Source organism: Amphiura filiformis, chromosome 9, assembly GCF_039555335.1.
Source record: "Amphiura filiformis chromosome 9, Afil_fr2py, whole genome shotgun sequence".
In the NCBI taxonomy this organism is placed as follows: Eukaryota; Metazoa; Echinodermata; class Ophiuroidea; order Amphilepidida; family Amphiuridae; genus Amphiura; species Amphiura filiformis.
In genome coordinates, this window is record NC_092636.1 from 53,519,123 (window position 1) to 53,538,771 (window position 19,649).

The 19,649-nt window shown below is 36.4% G+C and overlaps 2 protein-coding genes across 3 annotated transcripts in view; one reads left to right on the forward strand and one right to left on the reverse strand.

Annotated features, from left to right (window-relative positions):
• The window catches only part of LOC140161163 (arfaptin-2-like), a 56,637-nt gene extending 52,417 nt beyond the window's left edge, over window positions 1-4,220 (reverse strand). For both annotated transcript variants that reach the window (XM_072184600.1, XM_072184598.1), the window contains exon 1: window positions 4,066-4,220. The gene's annotated coding sequence lies outside the window, so the exon portion shown is untranslated. The remainder of the gene's footprint in view (window positions 1-4,065) is intronic.
• A 2,735-nt stretch (window positions 4,221-6,955) lies between these two features.
• On the forward strand, window positions 6,956-18,907 carry LOC140161165 (mitochondrial import inner membrane translocase subunit Tim10 B-like). The gene is made up of 3 exons (XM_072184601.1): window positions 6,956-7,118; window positions 16,220-16,315; window positions 18,417-18,907. The coding sequence occupies exons 1-3, from the start codon at window positions 7,083-7,085 to the stop codon at window positions 18,768-18,770; spliced, it is 486 nt and encodes a 161-aa protein (XP_072040702.1). The 5' UTR covers window positions 6,956-7,082; the 3' UTR covers window positions 18,771-18,907.
• The last annotated feature ends 742 nt before the right edge of the window (window positions 18,908-19,649 follow it).

Here is a 19,649-nt window from a genome sequence, read left to right on the forward strand (position 1 = left end):
GCAAAATGTATGTTTTGATTTTGATTTTTCCACAAAAAATAAAAGGATATTCATAATTTTTTTTGCAAATATAACCAGTTTTTATTGGTATTTTTTTTATATTCTCAATAATGAATTCAAGTGAGGGTCAGAAAATGAAGTGAGGGCGGGGGACGGGAAACTCAAAATCGACTTTCCTTGGCCTTATAGGGGCAAGGAATCCAATTACTTTGGCCTTATAGGGGCAAGGAATCCAATTACTACACTGGAATTTCAGTGACCCAAGACAAGCGGTTTGTTATTTATGATCAGAAATAAGGTACCGCTAGGATGTACCTCGTTTCCTATCATATATACTGAACCGCTTGTCTTGAGTCACTGAAATTTCGGTGGAGTAATTGGATTCCTTGCCCCAATAATATACATAACTTTTGTTACCAGTGTGTAATTATTTTTTGAGAAAAATGCAATTTACCACATGGGTGTAGTAGTACCCCCTTAAAAACAGACATTTGCCCATAACTTTGTTGATATTTGAGCTACAGACATGGTTGACCCCTCATTTTTTAAGTTAAATGATCACCTTTTTAAACAAAATAATTTCCTTGTGAAAAAACCTACTTGAAAATTTTGTGATCATGCCTACTGTTTTATTACGTATTTCTTGGCCAACCTGGAACACTTCTATTGCGTCCATGTAGCGTACTAAGCGTATATACACTGTACGGCGCAGTGACCTCGATCATTGATGACCTTAACCCTGCCGTTATGTGATTGGTTAGTTGACAGAGGTCATCACGTACATCGCCGTGCTTTAAAATACAGGCCGATATACGGCTGGCGTACAGTACAGAGACATGTGGAAGATGTAAATAATTTTACCGCGATGTTGGCGAAATTTAATGGATCATTTACAAGATTTGCACCAATTCATGGATCATATTATATGTTTCTGCTTCTATGAGCACTCGATGATGATTGGGATTACTATCATAACGTGTATGTGCTATGATATGCTGTAAATCCGAGAAAACGAAGCAATTGACCGGAGCTGAGTGCGTGAGCTAGCTCAAGAATGCAGTTCAAACATGTCTCGTCGAGTTGATCTTTTGTTCGTTGTTTACTTCGTGACTTGCAAGTGTCACTGGGCTATTTACGCGAGTGACACTTGCAAGTCACAAAGTAAACAACAAACTGATTTGATAAACCTTGGATCGATTGCATATTGTGTATTTGTGAGCAGCTCAACTTGCACTTGCAGTGCAGAAGAAATGACTGCTTTTTGCAGGTAGGATTATTTATGCGACACGTACTCGACTGGTTAGCAGGTCAAGGATTTGCACTACACTATTCAAAATCAATGAAGTAAATCATGAAAAACATTGTGTACAAGCGCACTACCCTATGATGATCATGTGCATGCATGTTGAATTTCATGTAATTGTAAGGACAATTTGTAAATTATAATCTTACTTACCTGTTTACACTTCACTCAAACTCCAAGCGGGAACTCTGGTGCACTGGCATAGGCATCGTCATCTTCAGAGTCCGAGTCAGACTCTTCGCTGCTGCTATCGTCGACTTCAATTTGGAATCTGAAGCTGTTCAATTGGTCCTCCGGTAGTGTTGTGTCAATTCTGACTTCATTATTGTACATTTCTTCTTCAAGTTTGATGACATGCTGCTCAGCTTTAGCCCAATTTTCAGGCGTTACATTTGCTAGTGCATTTTCAAGGTGCTTTTAACGTCTACCATCTTGAGCGTTGAGTTTTTTGTTGCAACGTCACCTTTGACTTGCCCCCAAATCAGTTCGATAGGATTCAACTCACAATGGTAAGGGGGCAGTCGCAGAATATAGTGACCATGGGATCTTGCCAATTCGTCAATTACCATCTTCGTACACCTTGGTTTGTGCATCTGAATAAGTGCATAAAGCTGCACCTTGATCATGGTTGGACACCAATCTACATTTTGAGCTGTTAGCCACTCTTGCATTTCGGCTTTCTTTGTGTTCATCGTCGGTATTCGTTCCTCCTGAACTGAATGATAAGGTGCATTGTCCATGACGATGACAGTGTGTTGGGGTATATTTGGCAGAAATTGATGGGTAAACCATTCCAGAAAAAGCGTTGCCATTCATTTCATCGTGGTAATCACTAGATCCCGTCTTGGATTGAAATGAAAGGAGAGCATCTTCAACAAATCCTTCTTTTGACCCAGCGTGCAAAATAATTAACCTGCTTCCCTTTCCGGTTGGAATAAGAAATCCTCCTGATCCAGCAATTACCCAGCATTTGGACTTTGTATGATTCTGGTGAAGGAATGTTTAAATCTAAATACACGACAGGGCAGTTGGTAAGCTGTCTAATTTGTTTCATTTTACTCAGGTAGTCGTGTCTTTTGGCAACAATGTCTGGCCTTTCTTTAACAAGTCTTTCCGGCCTCTTGCTATATTTGTAGCCCATGTCTTTTAAAATTGTTCTTAGTGATGACGTGCTACCTTGGAAGTTGATTGCAATCTTGACCTCATCATATATTGAGTTAATTGTTGGCCACTTCTTCTCTATGTACATATTGCTAATTAGCCGCCTGATAACACCTCGATCAAAATCATCTACGCTGTCGACTATCCGCTTCCTTTTGGGTCCTCTTTTCACTGGAGATTTAGGTCCATGTTTTCTAATCTTGTAGAGGGTTGACCTGGATTTAATCCCGGTTGCTTCCATAGTGTTCTGGATAGCACTCTTAGCTTTCGGAAGTCCAAAGCTTCGCTGCTCCGTTTCCTTTGTTAAGAAATAATCCCATACATTGGATATGATTTGCTGTGCTTGCTTGCACAGTGATGCACTTAATGCCGACTGACATTTTTGGGTTGATTAATCCAAGATAAATCCTTTATTAAATGACTGAATGACTGTAAATAAAAGATGACACCATCCGTAACCAGGGGCAGTCAATGTGAATTAAATAGGGTTTTTTCATAAGGCATGGGGCAGTAGGGGGTCTGTTCCAGTGGGGTCTTTAAATTTAATAAATTTCATGGGGGCAAGGTGAACTTGACTCATTGTGATGATTGAAAATGTGACAACAACAAAATATTAAGGGAAATTCCTTGTGTTTGGGGTCTGGGGTTTCATTTGAGGGGGTCAGAGTCATTTGATTGCTTGAATATGGGGGAATTGAACCCTCCCACCCCCCATTAAACCAAAGTGGTTTGACCTTGACCTTGTTACCACATTGTTTTCAATTTGTTCAAATATACTGGTCAAAAAAGGAAAACACACAGAAAAATATGATACAAACGCAAAGTATGTTTTATTACATTTTAATACACTAGTAATTTACTAAACCATGTCTTTGTATGTTTAAAATGGTCGTTACGTCATCGTTTGGGCAGCAGACGACGTCTGTTTATTTGTTTATATTTTTGACGGCATGCTGCAACTTTTTCTGGTGAATGAAATGCATTGCTTATCGAAGCTGCGCAACGCGAGGCACATGGCATTTGCTAGCCTGAGTCTCGGTCCCGCTCTCGAAACTAGAAAACATGGCCGATCAAAATATCCATGCGTATCTGTGAAATGAGTAGTGAACTTAATCTAACCGTGCATGCACAGATTTAATGTACATGCACACGATCGAGGTCAAATTCGCTTGTCGATAGCGATGTACGCTCGCGTGTTTTCGTGAAGCTACAAGCGTTGCTCAGTGTTCCACCACGGCCAAGAAATACGTAATAAAATTATAGCTTAGCCTATCAGGCTGAAACCAAAAATTGTTTCAGCCGTGCACAGACGTGCAGACAGTCACAGACTTATGAAGTATTTTCATTTTTCATAACTTTCAATGTCATGGTGTAATACAAAAAGAGATATACCGGTACTTGAATCACGATATAAAATTCAGACATGCATTCATTGGCAAATTTGGCATTGCACATGTATGCATGTCATCCAGCTTCATCCCTCAGAATCGCTTTCATGCTTTAGCTCATCCCAGCATCAGCATGTCAAAAATCGCCCCTCCTACTCCTCAAGATTCAAGCTTCTTAAGCTGTTTTATGTCAATATCTACCACTCTACTTACCGTTTTACACTGCCTATTTGAAGAAAGCAATCTTGGTACATTAAATCACACGTTTTTTATCCGCCAATGAAAGTTTGAAATATGCAATTTCATCAATTTTATCAGCTTACACGTAGCCGAATCCAGCTCCGAAAATGTATCGATATCTTGGACGTGTTGTTGCATCCGGGAACCCTATTAGTGTTTTTAAATTTTTCCACATAAGAAATAGATTTTGCGTAAAAGTATCTTGCTATTTGAATAGTTTAGGATGTATTATGACATTACGATTATAAAAAGTAAAGTTTGGAGTAATTTGTAGATATTGGAATGCTTGATGCAAATTTTATTTTATTTTGAGATATATCATAATGAGCCAAGGAAATTATAGAAACTCGCAATTATGATAACCCGGAAGTAAATTTGAGTTCAGCAGACGACGCAAAAAGATTATATGCCCATACCATACAGATTTATGAATATTTAAATTAGACCATAATTTATTTACTTATTGGTTGTCTCTCCAAATTCCTAGCCTTGAGGCATGGAATGTATAAAAAGAACAGTCTATTTTATTCTATGCTTGAGGTCAAAAGTAAGCTACACAACAGACCTGCTACACAATGCACAGTGTCAACACCCTGTAGGGCTATTATAAATATTTTTCCATACTCCGTTGGTGAGCGACGGGCGATTGGTATTTCACTGAACCCAAGAAAAGGAGTCTTATCTGATTGGCTAGAAAGCGATCGCTAGATCGCTCAGTGGTAAAGTACAAACTCAAAATGTATTCAATTCTATTGAAATCAATATTCTATTATTAACACCTGTAGGCTAGATAAAAAAGTTTACATAGGCCCTATGCATTATGTTATAGACTTGTGATTTAATATTCTATACAAGCACCTGGATCTTAGCTGAATGGGCTAAACGTGTTCCTTTATAGGCCTATAATTGTAATTCTCAAACAGTTAAATATATCACAATTTTGATGAACGATTTAAAAATTGTTACGGATAAAATGCAGTAAAATATATCCACAGCAAACAGCAATCGCCGCATTAGTGTATTGCATTTCAAGTTAGTGTTTTGGAAACAAAATTACCTGACAACAAATCGAATTTTCTGGTAATAGCAACATCATAAAAAATGGAGTAGGCCTACTGAGCATGCGCAAATCGTAATAATGTGTAGAATAGAAACTCTGTGGTATCTCATTATTCTCATATGATAGTCATATTGTGTCAATGGTAGGCCTATGCTTAGCCTTAGCCTGAGTCGCTCGGCCTATCTCGAACAAAATCGCCATGCGTAGCTGTTGAAAAACAAGAGGATTCACCATACTATCACGGCAATTTTTGACACGAAGATACAGGGATGATGCCCATGACGCTGTGCAATGTGCTACCAGCGGGGTAACTAAAAATGGGTCAAAAAATTTACAATAGGCCATGATGGGGATGAAAATTTGGTTTTGCCCCTACACTAAAATCCTGGCTACTATACACTGCAAATCATTAATGTAATGTTTAGAGATTAAATAGGCCTACTTACGAAAAGGTAAACGTGATTTATTCCTAAACACGTATGTTTATTCCCTAAACAATGTGTCTATAAAGACCCGGGGGGGGCACTCAAGTGACGGGTAGGGGCCTATGTGCCTACCGGCGTCGCGAAGTAGGGCCTATTGGATATAAAACGCTATTTTAAAAATGGGGGTCATACAAACTGAAAAAGAGGGTCATTGGGTATAATATTTTGAAAAAAGGGGGACGGGGGTCATTGGGTTGGGTATAAGATTTCAAAAAGGGGGTCATAGAAACTTATCATTGCTTAGGGTGCTGTATGTACGGGATAAACTGGTTCTAAGTTGCACCTTTTTTGTCCTAATGAGTGTTAGCCACCTATTTACACCTGGTTGGAGGGAGACTTTAAAAGGTTTCGTTGTGCTCGTCCCACGTGCCCTTAGGGGTGGTGCAATAATTAGGCCTATGTGTACCCCCGGGGGGGGGGGTGAATTCTCAAAATGGTCTGCCAAAAATCGCTTGCCCCCCCCCTTTGGCCGTGCCAAAAATCTTTGCCCCCCCTTCGACGTGCCAAAAACCTTTGCCCTCCCCTTTTGCCTGTGCCAAAAAATCTTTGCCCCCCCCTTACACATGCAAGATTTTGGGGAACCCCAATTTAAAACCTTAAATTGTCTTATCATATAATGCGAGCAGGAAATTTTGCATATTTGAACGTGTTCCTACGCCTTTTTAGGGTGTAATACCCGGTATAAAATGGTACCCAAAATATCTGTGCCAAAAATTGCTTGCCCCCCCCCTTTCGACCTGCCAAAATCGCTTGACCCCCCCTTTTGACCTGCCAAAAAATGCTTCCCCCCCTTTTTGCCTGCCGAAAAAATCTTTGCCCCCCCTATAATTCACCACCCCGGGGGTACACATAATTATTGCACCACCCCTTAGATGTTCCCCTTAGACAAAGCTCTTAAAAGTGCTTAGAAAGATCACAGGACTAATGCTCCCTATTCCAGAAAAAAACCGCCTTTTTTTTTGGATAAAAAAATTGCTGTTTAGTTTGTAAACTGAAATAGGTCTATTAGTGATCCTTTAGTTAGGCCTAGTTTTAATTGGCAAAAAAATAAAATTTTAATAGCCTATTTGGCCTATTTTTGGAAATAAAAAGGGCCAAAAACATGTGTTTTAAAGTGTTAAATTTAGGTTGTTTGAAGCATCAGACCAATTTAGGGTCTATGTCAAGTTGAAGACAGTAAAACAAAACATTTTACAAATTTTCACATAATGAATACGGCAAACAATATTTTTTTCTTTATGTCTTAGTCTATATGATAGTCTATGACATCATGTAATTAATATTCATGATTGTCTTTTTAATCGAGGATACAGCGCAAATAAGAAAACACATGTCTTGCATGTTGCGATTGCATACACGATTAAAATTAGCTCTAAATATTTATGGTTTGCATAAATTTCATAATCTAATTCCACGGAAGAACGTTTTCCTATCATTGACACACGATGCAGGTGAACCCAGATGAAGCTGGCCGCCGAAATGTAAGTTGAACGTTCACAGTCTAAAATGACACAGATTAGCGAGTCCGGTGGAAAATGGAATTCAATATTATAACACCCCCAAATTTGGTATCAATGTAAAGATAATTAAGAGCCACTGTCTGTAAGATTCAGACTCTTGTGATTCAAGTGCGTCATAAATTTTCTTTAAAAAAAATAGGATGATGCAACATTACATTGGTCCAAGAAAATGACCCCAAAGTTTTAGCTTCCTCGCTCATTTCGTTTGTCCGCAATAAAATAATGAAATTTTGGCCCCAAAAACATTGTTATTATGGTTTATCACCTAGCAATGACTACAAAATTGTGCGCCAACATTGGCCCAGTAAATAGAAAACAGTTTTTGAATCCTTCTATGGGTTTCATTACAATTACACAAAAAAATGGTTGGGTTACCATTGGCGCGTCGTAATAAACAAGTTTAAAATGTTAGTGAAAAGCGCCCTCATGTTGTTTTCTGTGGCTTGAAACTCGTTGTGCCATTAAGCACCCATATAAAAAGCAAGCTGAAATGGATAAACTAATTATTTTGAAGCAAATGCAAATTATGCAAAATTGATGGGTGCTCATTGGCGCTAGAAGAAAATTGGGGTCAAAGGTCAAATTTTCTTATTTTGCACCATTTTCACGCCTCATTAATTTTGTGCGCCAAGGTCAAAGAACATTAAAAGTGGTGTTCAGTAGTAAAGAAACTATAACTCTAATAAAAGAAACAGAAACAAGCTTGGGTCCTGTTGGTTTAGTATTTTTAATGATTTTCTAAATATCACCCTAAAGCCTAGTAAATAGTAAATAATAGACCAAATAGGGGTTCCATCAATATTCAAGCATCCACAACGGGACGTGCCAACAGGTACCCGTGGTGTTTTTATTTCATTCACCATATTTAAGTGCTGTTATTTGCATTATGTAGAAATTAGTTTGGGCTCATGTTGGCGCAAGGATGTTTTAGGGGTCAAATGTTATTAAATCCAAAACCATAAAGTGCTGCTTTATGATAGTTCGTGCAACCAATATGCAATCTTCAAGCATCCACTACTATATGTGCCAAAGAGTACCCATAATGTGTTTACTTCAATCAGTTTATCTAAGTGCTGTCAATTGCATTTATATAGAAATTAGTATGGGTTCATGTTGGCGCAAGGATATTTTAAAGGTCAAAGGTTAATCCAAAACCATATGCTACTTTTTGATAGTTCCTGCAACTAATACGTAATCTTCAAGCGTCAACTACTAGATGTGTCAAAAAGTACCCATAATGTTTTTACTTCAATCAGTTTATATAAGTGCTGTTCCTTGCATTTATGTAGAAATTTATTTGGGTTCAAGTTGGTGCAAGGATATTTTGGTCAAAGGTCAATCCTAAAGCACAAAGAGCAACTTTTTTGCGAGTTTGTGCAACTGTGAAAATGTGCGCAAACATTGTCCCAATTTCTACCTCAAATGGAGTGTATATTTGCTTGTTGAAGTCATAACAATGGGATGCTCATGGCAGAGTGATATAATATAACACTTTAATTTTTTTGAATGCAGAATGTGTATAAATCGAAACTTACCCTGCATATTCAGATCATGTGACCATCCACAACAAACCAAGTGGAAGGTACATATTTTAAGTTTTCATGGTTTACAAAAATATTTAGGAACTCCAAAATATTATAAGCCTGCACATGTTACAAGTATATTGCTTCATTGCAGTCAAAATGCACTATTGATCTTCATATAATAATATTAAGCTTGTAAATGTAACTTCTGCATTTTAAATAAAAATGCAGAAGTTGGTCACATACTTGTAATATTTGGCTCTTTAAATATCAATATGCCAATATATTATCCCAAGGATTTTTATGAAGAAATTTAATAAATCGAGTGAAAAATTTATGGGATTATTGTTGCCATTGAAATTACCAACACTCAAAGAATGCAATTTGTCATATTTTGAGTTTTTTGTATTGACCTTTGACCCTCAGAATATCATTGCGCCAACATGAGCCCAAACATATTCCTACAGATACACAAGTAACAGCACTTGGATAAACTAAATGAAGTTATAACACCATGGGTACTTGTTGGCGCATCAAGAAATGGATGCTTGAAGATTGCATATTGGTCGCACAAACTAACATAAAAGTAGCATTTTGTGATTTTGAAGTGACCTTTGACCCTTAAAATATCCTTGCGCCAACATGAGCCCACACCTATTTCCACAGAAATGCAAGCAACAGCACTTGAATAAACTAACTAAAGTTAAAACACCATGGGTACTTGTTGGCATATCTAGTAGAGGACGCTTAAAGTTCGCATATAGTACGGCATGGCATATTATTTACAGTTTACTTGCCTTTTAGATGATTTTTAGAAAATCATAAAAAATACTAAACCAACAGGACCCAAGCTTTTTACTGCTTCTTTTAGTAGAGTTACAGTTTGTTTACCACTGAACACCACTTTTTCTGTTCTTCGACCTTGGCGCATGAAATTAATGAGGCGTGAAAATGGCTCAAAATTAGAAAATTTGACCTTTGACCTCCATTTTCTTCTTGCGCCAACGAGCACCCATCAATTTTGCATTCGCACTTGATTCTAAATAATTAGTTTATCCATTTCAACTTGCTTTTTTCATGGGTGCTTAATGGCGCAATGAGTTTAAAGCCACATAAAACAGCACGAGGGCGCTTTCCACTAATATTTTAAACTTGATTATTACGACGCGCCAATGGTAACCCAACCATTTTTTTGTGTCATTGTAATGATACCCATAAAAGGATTCAAAAAATGTTTTCATTTCACTGGGCCAACGTTGGCGCACAATTTTCTAGTGGCTGCTAATTGATAAACCATTTAACAATGTTTATGGGGCCAAAATTTCAATGATTTTTTTCAGACAAACGAAATGAGCGAGGAAGCTAAAATTTTTGGGGTAGTTTCTGGGACTGATGTTGCATCATCCTATTTTTTTTAAAGAAATTCCATGACGCACTTGAATCACAAAGTCCCATTTCGGTCCCATTCTTACCGACAATGGCTGTTAAAAAAGAAAGACAATGGTGCAAAAATCAGCCCAATACATGAAAGTAGGGAGGAGTTATGTCTATTTTAAGGTTTCAAGATGGCATTTTTTTGTCTGTCAACTTTCTGGCCATACAGAATTTTTGTAACATTTGGTTGAAAGAAAGAAAGAAAGGACGGAAAGGGAGAAAGAAAAGAAAGGAGGAAGGAAGGAAGAAAGGAAAGAGAAAGAAAGGAGGAAGAAAGAAAGAAAAGGAGGAAGAAAGGGAGAAAGAAAGAGAGAAAGGAGGAAGGAAAGAAAGAGAAAGGATGAAGAAAGAAAGGAAAGAGAAAGAAAGGAGGAAGAAAGAAAGAAAAGAAGCAAAGGAGGAAGAAGGAAAGGGAGAAAGAAAGGAAGGAAGGAATGAAAGAAAGAAAAAAAGAGTAACCCCTTTCCATAAGAAAGAAAGAGTAACCCCTTTCCATAAGAATGAAAGAGTACCGGGGTAACCCCTTTCCATAAGAAAGAAAGAGTACGGTAACCTCTTTCCATAAGAAAGAAAGAGTAACCCCTTTCCATAAGGAAGGAAGGAAGAAAGAAAGAGTAACCCTCATACTAGTACACTGGTAATATAACCCATGGTGCTTCAGCACACCTAACAATTTAATTTTACAAAAATGGAGCATTATATACTGTTCTGAACTGCAATGCATCATGGGAAGGCACTTGATACAATGACAGTAACCCCTACATACTACAGTGAGCAATGGTTATACATTACGCATCCCATGATGCCTCAGTACACGAAACATCGTAGTGACAGAAGAGCCGGCCATATGCATCGCCAGCAATAACCCAGCGACATGTACTATCACAATATAGGTGAGGAATTTTGCGGAATCTCCAATCGTAACAAAACTTTGCAAGAATACGTAAAAAAGTCCATATTTTATTTTAATACATGTACCAGTTTCATAGGTTTCATTAATCCCTTCTATGTCATTTTTACACATTTTTACCGTGAAAATCATCAAAATTACCTTGTTTTTTTGGTCCAACTTTCACCCTTTCCCTACATTCACGGGAATGGTAAATCGGCATGGATTTGGTATGAGGTTAAAGGTCATTTCTTGACCTCTTAAATTATATGAATATTCATTTAATTAATGATGTCAGATGGTGATTTGAATAGAAAAGTAGTGCATAGTATTTCGCCCCTCCCGAATTTTCAAAATCAAAATGGCGACCATCACGTTTTGATGTCTCAACGTATGCTATGATGCAAGCTTTATTAGACTACTTAAACGTCATTTTTGACACAAAATAGGAATGTAGATGTAAAGGTACAAGTTTTTTTCTTTCAAGATATTTTCTTATTTTGAATTTAGAGACTTGGAAAGCTTTCAAAACAAATGATCTTGTTGAAGGTATTTTTACACACGGTCAGATACAAATTATGGGAAAATCCCGTTTTCGCTGGACTCGCTAATAATATGGCATTTCTTTACTTTCATGCTTTCATAGGGGGTTTTATTCTTACATGTTATAGCTGCCTTGTGGAAGTACAGTGTTATATTTTGTTTATAACCCTAACCCTAACCAATGCAGAAGACAGCTATTACATGTAAAAATAAAAACCCCTAAAGTAAAGGAAAGCTGAATAATTTCATTACATGTTTATGATGTTACATACACTAGGCAGCCATCCATGTCAGTTCTAATAATTGAAACTCCCGGCTCCGACCGGGAGTTCCAACAGGTACTGTGTATGTGTTTGTATGTGTTTAATGTCCATTCACATACACACTTAGCCTGTTAGCCATCGATACGAAGAAATCGTTGCTCCAAAAATGACTGCAAATTACACATTTGTAATCATTTTTCACCACAAAATATGATGATTATGTAATAAATACAGTTGAACAAATGTATTAATTAATTACAACAGCTTTCAATAATTAAGTTAATTAGACAGGGGTGGAGCAGGAATCGGAGGAGCACTGGGTAATTCCAATGGGAAGTTGGTGTTCATTAATAAAATTTATGCACTTTGGTGCCTAGAAGAAGAAGTATGCATAATAATTTTAATCTTATTTTTGAACTTTTTAACTATAATTGCCTAATATGGTTAATCTTATTCTTAATAATTAAGGATTTAACAAGCTTTTAATTTAATGCAGTGGAATGTGTGTCATGCAATCCAATGGAATTCAGGAAGCAGCAATATAGAGAGATCTTTTAAAGGAGTATTTCGTGATCCTAGCATCCTCTTTTTATGACATTTTTCTTTACTTTTCCACGAAAAAAGCATATTCCCAAAATTTCAGTTGATTCCGATTTTGCGTTTGCGAGTTATGCATGATTATGTGTATTACACTGCTCCATAGACAATACGTTGTAATTTCGCTCTGGTGCACCAGAACGTAATTCAAATTTCACGATATCTTTGCTAAATGAATTAATCTGCAAGAAATATTTTGTACATAAATATTATGTAGCCAGAGGTTTCCAGTGATATAAAAATCTCAACTTTTTTTGAGAAAAGTGGGGGGGGGGGGATGAGGCTGTGGATCACTAAATGCCCTTTAAATTGTTTTATCTTTGAATTTGATATCTATAAGAATAAAAGGGCATTTCTTGATCCACAGCCTCATCCCCCCACTTTTCTCAAAAAAAGTTGAGATTTTTATACCACAGGATACCTCTGGCTACATAATGTTTATACCAAAATAAAAATATTTCTTGCAGATTAATTCGTTTAGCAAAAATATCGCAAAAGTGGCCTATGGAGCAATGTAATACACACAATCATGCATAACTCACAAACGCAAAATCGAATCAACTGAAATTTTGGGAATAAGCTTTTTTCGTGGATATCTACTGTAATGTTAATTCAATGCATTGAAATCGAATTGAATTGAAATGAATTTTGGGCAATTTTCATTTCAATGCATTGGAATTGAATTGGAATCGAAATGAGTGGGCTTGGGCATGAATTGAATTGGATTGGAATTGAAATCATCGTGAGCAATCAAGAATTGAATTGGATTGGAATTGAAATCATGTTGAGTGATGAAGAATGAAGTGGAATTGAAATGAAATTCAGCTTTGATTTCAATTCAGCATTTCAATTCACAAGCACATGTCTGTGATTCCAGATCATTCCACCTGTAAAAAGTGCCCTTCCCCGTTCTTGAATTCTGATACATTTGGCACTAATCACAAAGCCCCTATTTTTCTCAAACTCCTAATTTTTATGCTCAAAAGTCATTGTACATTTGAACAAATTATGAGAAAATGCTTATATTTGGCAGCAGTACAAGGATTTTGGGTGAAAATCTTAGGAGGAGCAGGAGACAAGTAGGGGCTATCTAATAGTATCATAACCTTGATTTTGGATATCTTTGAGACAGTGTGGGGACAGGATCCCATTATCGATCGTAAGGGCATTTTGTATTCACCAGCCTCATCGCCCCACTTTTTTCAAAAAAAAGTTGAGATTTTTATACCACTGGAAACCTCTGGCTACATAATGTTTATGTACCAAAAATTTCTTGCAGATTAATTCGCTTGGCAAAAATATCGTTCAAATTTGAATTTCGTTCTGGTATACCAGAACGAAATTACAACAGTGGCCTATGGAGCAGTGTAATACACATAAACAAGCACAACTCGCAAACGCAAAAATCAGAATCAACTCAAATTTTGTGAATAAGCTTTTACGTGGATCATATCCACTGAAAAATGTCATAAAAAGAGGATGCTAGGATAACGAAATCCTCCTTTAAGTTTAGAAAATAATGTGCATGGTGGACAAGAAGTAAAGACAATTATTAGGAAGTCAGTCACCTAAGAACTAAGAAGTTCCAAGGTTTCATAAAATAGGACCCAGAGGTCAAGGATCACTCGCATTGTTTGAATGTGAAAAGTGAGTTAACATAACAATAAAGTATCTTCTGTTAAAATGCTTTTGTGACAAGTAGTGCACTAGTATTTGATTTTGACTTTGTGTTGTGACAAGTGTTATAAAATTGGTAGTAAAATTTAAAACATGCATGCCTTTGGTCAATTAACACAAACTGCCACTGTATTGGAATTGGAATTGAATTGGAATTGAAATGAATGCTCAGAGTTGAATTGAAATTGATTCACTGTTAATTTCACTGCATTGAATTGGAATTGAAATGAAATGATTTTGAAATTGAAAAATTGAATTGGAATCAAATTGAATTAATTCTAAAGCAAGGTGGATTGAATTGGAATCGAATAGCAAGACTCCAGGTGTAGAAAGAATTGAATTTGAATAGAATTGAAATCAATTTTCTGGAGTGAAATAACAATAATCTACTGAAAAATGTCATAAAAAGAGGATGACTAGGATCACGAAATCCTCCTTTAAATCTTCTCAAAGGAGATTATTACAGTCAAAGGACATAATCTGATGACATAATATTGATCTCTGGTTATTGTTAAATAGTTTATTGGTGTAGGCTTTAGAATTGTGCATGTAAATGCCTACATTGTTACAAATAACTGTATATTGATTTTTGGAACGCCCTATATGGGAATTAAATATTTAAATGTGATATAGCAATTCTTTAAACTATTTTGAAAATATTTTCTAAATTTAAAGTGTAATTGATTACAAATGCTACAACTAATGGCACTTTTACACTAAATTAAGAAATTTAAATATATGACTTTTTTTAACACCCTGTATAACACAGTGGGCTTAACAATTATAGTGCAAACTATATAAATGAAAGGACTAATTACACACATTCCATTTCCAAATATCAAGTTCATTTTCCAATTTAATATACCGGTACTTTGTAGAAATATTGAAGTGGTAAAGGAATGTTATTTTTGGGTATTTTTCATTGAATCACCCTGTATATTTTTGGCACACCCTGTATATCCATTCAAACTCTACAGATTTGCAATCCTGGCAATATATGCTTTCTAAAAATGTATACCTTTACATAGTTTAGGTCAAATGTAGGGACAGGCATAAAAATTTCCAATTGATTCTATTAACCTGAATTGTTGTTTATTGGAAGAGAGAACTTCTCAGAAACAATTTGACACCAAAACCAATCTTCTACTGTATTGCTAAGTGAAGTTATAATGAAATTACTGTCGGAACATTATAGGCCCTATTTTATGATATAAGACTTACCATTAGGAGTGCATGGGGACTTGATAATTTTTGTGCCCCCTTGTCAATTTTTTGTTTTCATTGTGATTTAACCTAATTTTTGTTGAATATTATGTACCGATATCATTTTCATCAGATCTGTGAAATTTTGTATGAAAATTCAAATTTTAAAGTGGTAAAAATGTGATTTTTGTGCTGATTTTGGTCAAATTTTGCCATTTTGAGCCCGTTTTAGCCCAAAACGGTGATTTTTACCAAGCGATTTATACAAAAAAGTGCATTATCCCAGGAAATAAGTAAACTGGAATAGTTATGTGAAAAGGGTGAAAGTTTTTGTCAAACCATGTCTCCCTTTTAAAGATGAATTCTGGGTCAAAATTGACTTTTTTCCCAAAAATGGCCTTTTTTAGCCCCTTTTTTGACCAAAATGATGATTTTTCCCACGGAAAAAATACTAAAAAGTGAAGCCAATATTGCATTCTGGTTCCTAAAGCATTGAATCTGTTGTCAATGCAAACTAGAGCATCTGAAGACAATTAATTTTGGTTTTATTCATCATTTTCTCCAGAAATTGTGGTTTTTTTTACTTTTCAGTGGCACAGATTTATGGCTTTTTTATATCAAGTTAAATAGTGCCCTCGCTCAGATATGCCTGTTCCTAGCAAATGTGTTAACTGAGGTTTGCTTTTCATACCGGTAGGCCTACCTATAATCATTATGCTCATGCATACATGCTCTCACTCAGCTCACGACACTTGTCTGTCATTCTGTAGTTTTTAACTTCTCCAGTTGTTTGTCTCCAGTTGTGGCTTGTGCCTGATCTTCTGGGTTTATACATGTACCTATGTGTAGCGCACACGCACAATAAATCCATGTGCTTTTGTTTTTTAATGCTAGATGCTAACTCTGTCTGCTTATTTGTCCTTTTTCTGATAGCTGAGAGATTTCCTACAGATGTATAACAAGTTCACAGAAGAATGCTTCACAAGATGTATCCAGAATCTCAACTACCGTGCGGTGACACCAGAGGAGGTAAGACAGTCAAGCATCAAATCTTTGTTTCCTAACCACTAAGGTATTTTTGTTTTACCTATAGCCCAGTGTGTAACTAGAGTTGTTAGCGCCCGGGGCAAGAAACAAAATTGGCACCCCTACCCCCCACCCAAGAATATCTTAGACACGCTGCTGACACAGGGGTGTGGGAATGGCATCGGCATTATGATATCATAAGTGAGACCGATTTGGCGCCTCCCTAGTGGTAGCGCCCGGGGCACGTTGCCCCCTAGTTACGCCATTGTTATAGCCCCCTCTCCAGAAGTATTTAATTACCGTAACCACCCAGGTATAAGCCCACCTTCAGGTATAAGCCCACCCCCTATTTTTCAAAACATTCTGGGAACAAGGGTGCACTCGGCTATAAGCCCAGTACTAAATTTTGGTCAAGTTCTTAAATCAAATCAATGCTTTTCTCCCGGGCTTTTCTCTCACATTTAAGAACAAATATAAAAAAAATATCAGTTGATCATTAACATTCCACACTTAGAATTTTAAGAAATTGACATAGATGATAAAATTACTGGTACATTGGGCTTATACAAATGGGGATGATTTTTCTTATTTCTAAATTCAAGTATTAGCCCTCCTCGGTTATAAGCCCACCCCCATTTTTGAAGTGAAATCTGCCATCTAGGGGGTGGGCTTATACTCGAGTGGTTACGATATATATTTGTACTTGCTCAAGTAGCATTTGATTGGGTTCTTTTTTTATCAGCATAAAATTGCCTAAAACGGCCTAAAATGATGAGGCTATAGCACCCTTTCCAGCCTTCTATAGACTTATTGTGTAAAATGAAAAGGTCCACAAAAAATAAATACAATCTGTACAATATATTTTTTTAGTATGTATGGTCAAAAATAAAATGTCCATCTTAAACATAGGTGATCATGGCCAAACCAAGTGTGACACAAAATCAGAAACATTTCAAATTGTCACCTTTTGAGATTTTTATATCTTTCAATAAAGATTAGAAAAATAAGCTTGAAAATGACACAAATATTTGGGTTTTTTTTATATACCGGGTGTCCCCAAAAAAGGTTACATGTAGATTTTTGAAAACAATCTAACTTAATGTTAACAAATATAAATGTAATTTTCATGACATAATCTATGTACCCCCTACTAGTACCCCTGTGAATGTCAAGTTCACAACGTGTGTATTTAGATCGCATTCCACGCATTCCTGAGCAAGCTGTTTACATGTTTACGTGACATAATGCAACACAAGGTTCGCTGCCCGCACACTGCGTAAAGTGCATTTGGCGGGTCATGTAGGTCCAGCTATAGCATGGTAGACGCAGTATTTTATTTTGTTCAACAGATAATTAAACTTCGAGAGTTCGGTCAGAAAATGGACAATATTCTTACAGTATATGCAGCAATTTCAACTCAACAAAACCCGAACAAAGCCTAAATGCAAATTGTTATTAATTTTAGTTGATGGCAGGAGATGCAGCGTGCAGAAATGCCTTCACCAAAAAGTGTTCCTCTCTAATGACCATCTTTATTTTTACCAACAAGAGTCAAGAAGCTCTATAAGAGATGTGCAATATTTAATTGTCAATGTGGTTCTTTAGTGCAAAAAGTTTTTCAACCATGAAAAAAAGATAGAAAGAAAAAGTAATAAAAAAAATAGAACAAAAAAGATGTGCTTGTGTTTTTTGTTGTGCGATATTTTGATGATTAGTCACTCTTGACACCCCTGTCATCTTGCGCTCATAAGTTAAGTTGCTTTTAAGATAAGGAGTTGAAACTTAGCAGACAATTACATGAAGGATGGATAAATAATACCTTAAATAAATGACAGTGTTTTGTTGTACCATCGCAAAATGTGGTTCATTTTATATATATGTAACCTTTTTATGGGACACCTTGTATATAGCAAGATGTGGGTTTCCAAGGGTTCTTTAAAATGGCCATTTAGTAGAAATCCAATTATGAGTTAAAGCAATGAATTATTACAACAATGAAATATACCAATACAATTGATTTCTTCAGGTCATTATATACAAACTTTGAGAAATATTCTGCTTTTGTTCATATTAGTTTATTTCTGTGCATCTTTTCATGTTGCAGCAAGCCTGTACAGACAGATGTGCAACCAAACTCGTCAACATCAACCACCGCCTCATATGGAAATACATGGAAATCAACCCACTTAATAAACAATTAGCCCAATTAGAAGCCCAAGCAGCACAGGAACAACAGCAGCAGGTGGATGGTACTGCCACTCAGGGTGATGTACCACAGAATCTTGCAGCTCAAGTGAAAGATGTATTTGGTGAAGAGACACAGATTACGGACAATTTAAAGAATGTTGTTGATGGTGATAAGACTGTAGTATCTCAATCAACTAATGTAGATTCAAATAGCATGATTAAAGCATCCACAGACTCTTCAACATCATCGCAAGTTTCTGAAAATTCATGACCTGTGAGGTCGTAGGTTAATTATAATTTTAGAGTCGAGCCTTGAAATACAGGGAAGCCACCAAGGCAGGCCCTGGCCTCTGTTGCCCTTGGTGTCCCTCAATTTCAAAGCATTCTTCAGTGTAAAATCCGATTCAGGCTGCGATATCACAGCCGTCTTGAGTGCTCACTGCACAATCATTTCATGGATGCGGATTCAAGTACCGTGTAGACACTTTCTAATATGGATGCACATTCCGGGAGATCACATTGATGCCGGCGTTTTAATGCTGATGCCACTCTTGTGTAGACTTCTCCGTAGTCCACTTGCTCATTGTGCATAAATCTGGCTATTAGTATTACATTTAACCATAAAACTCTGATTTGTATTAATTTGTGGTGCGCAATTGATAGATTTTCACATTTGATCTTTTCAATCACCGACCAGTGTTCTAAATTGGTAAATTACTGGTATTTTACATCGGTAATTACCTGGTAATTTACCATATTTTATTTTACTTTCCGAAAAATATATAGGTAAAATAAGTGTTTCTAGAAAAATTCTCAAATTTCATAATTTGTACAAAATTCAAACTTTATGTTAATCTTTCATTTATTACAATATTTTGTGTTCTGATTGACAAATTTAACAGCTACATATAATCCATTATATACCAGGGTTTAATGTGCATCCCCCCAGGATTCTACCAAACTAACTTTTTTAGCTTCCTTTTATGGTTCTATAACACGTTCAAGATGTTAACAAAAATAATTCCTGGCACTCAGGTCATATTCAAGGTCAAAAGTCAACACAGTGGTCAAATTTTAAAGTTGCTCAAACCTGGTTAAAAAGCAACCCAAATTATTCCTTTCATTTCAAGGATTCCAAAAAAGTATAGTT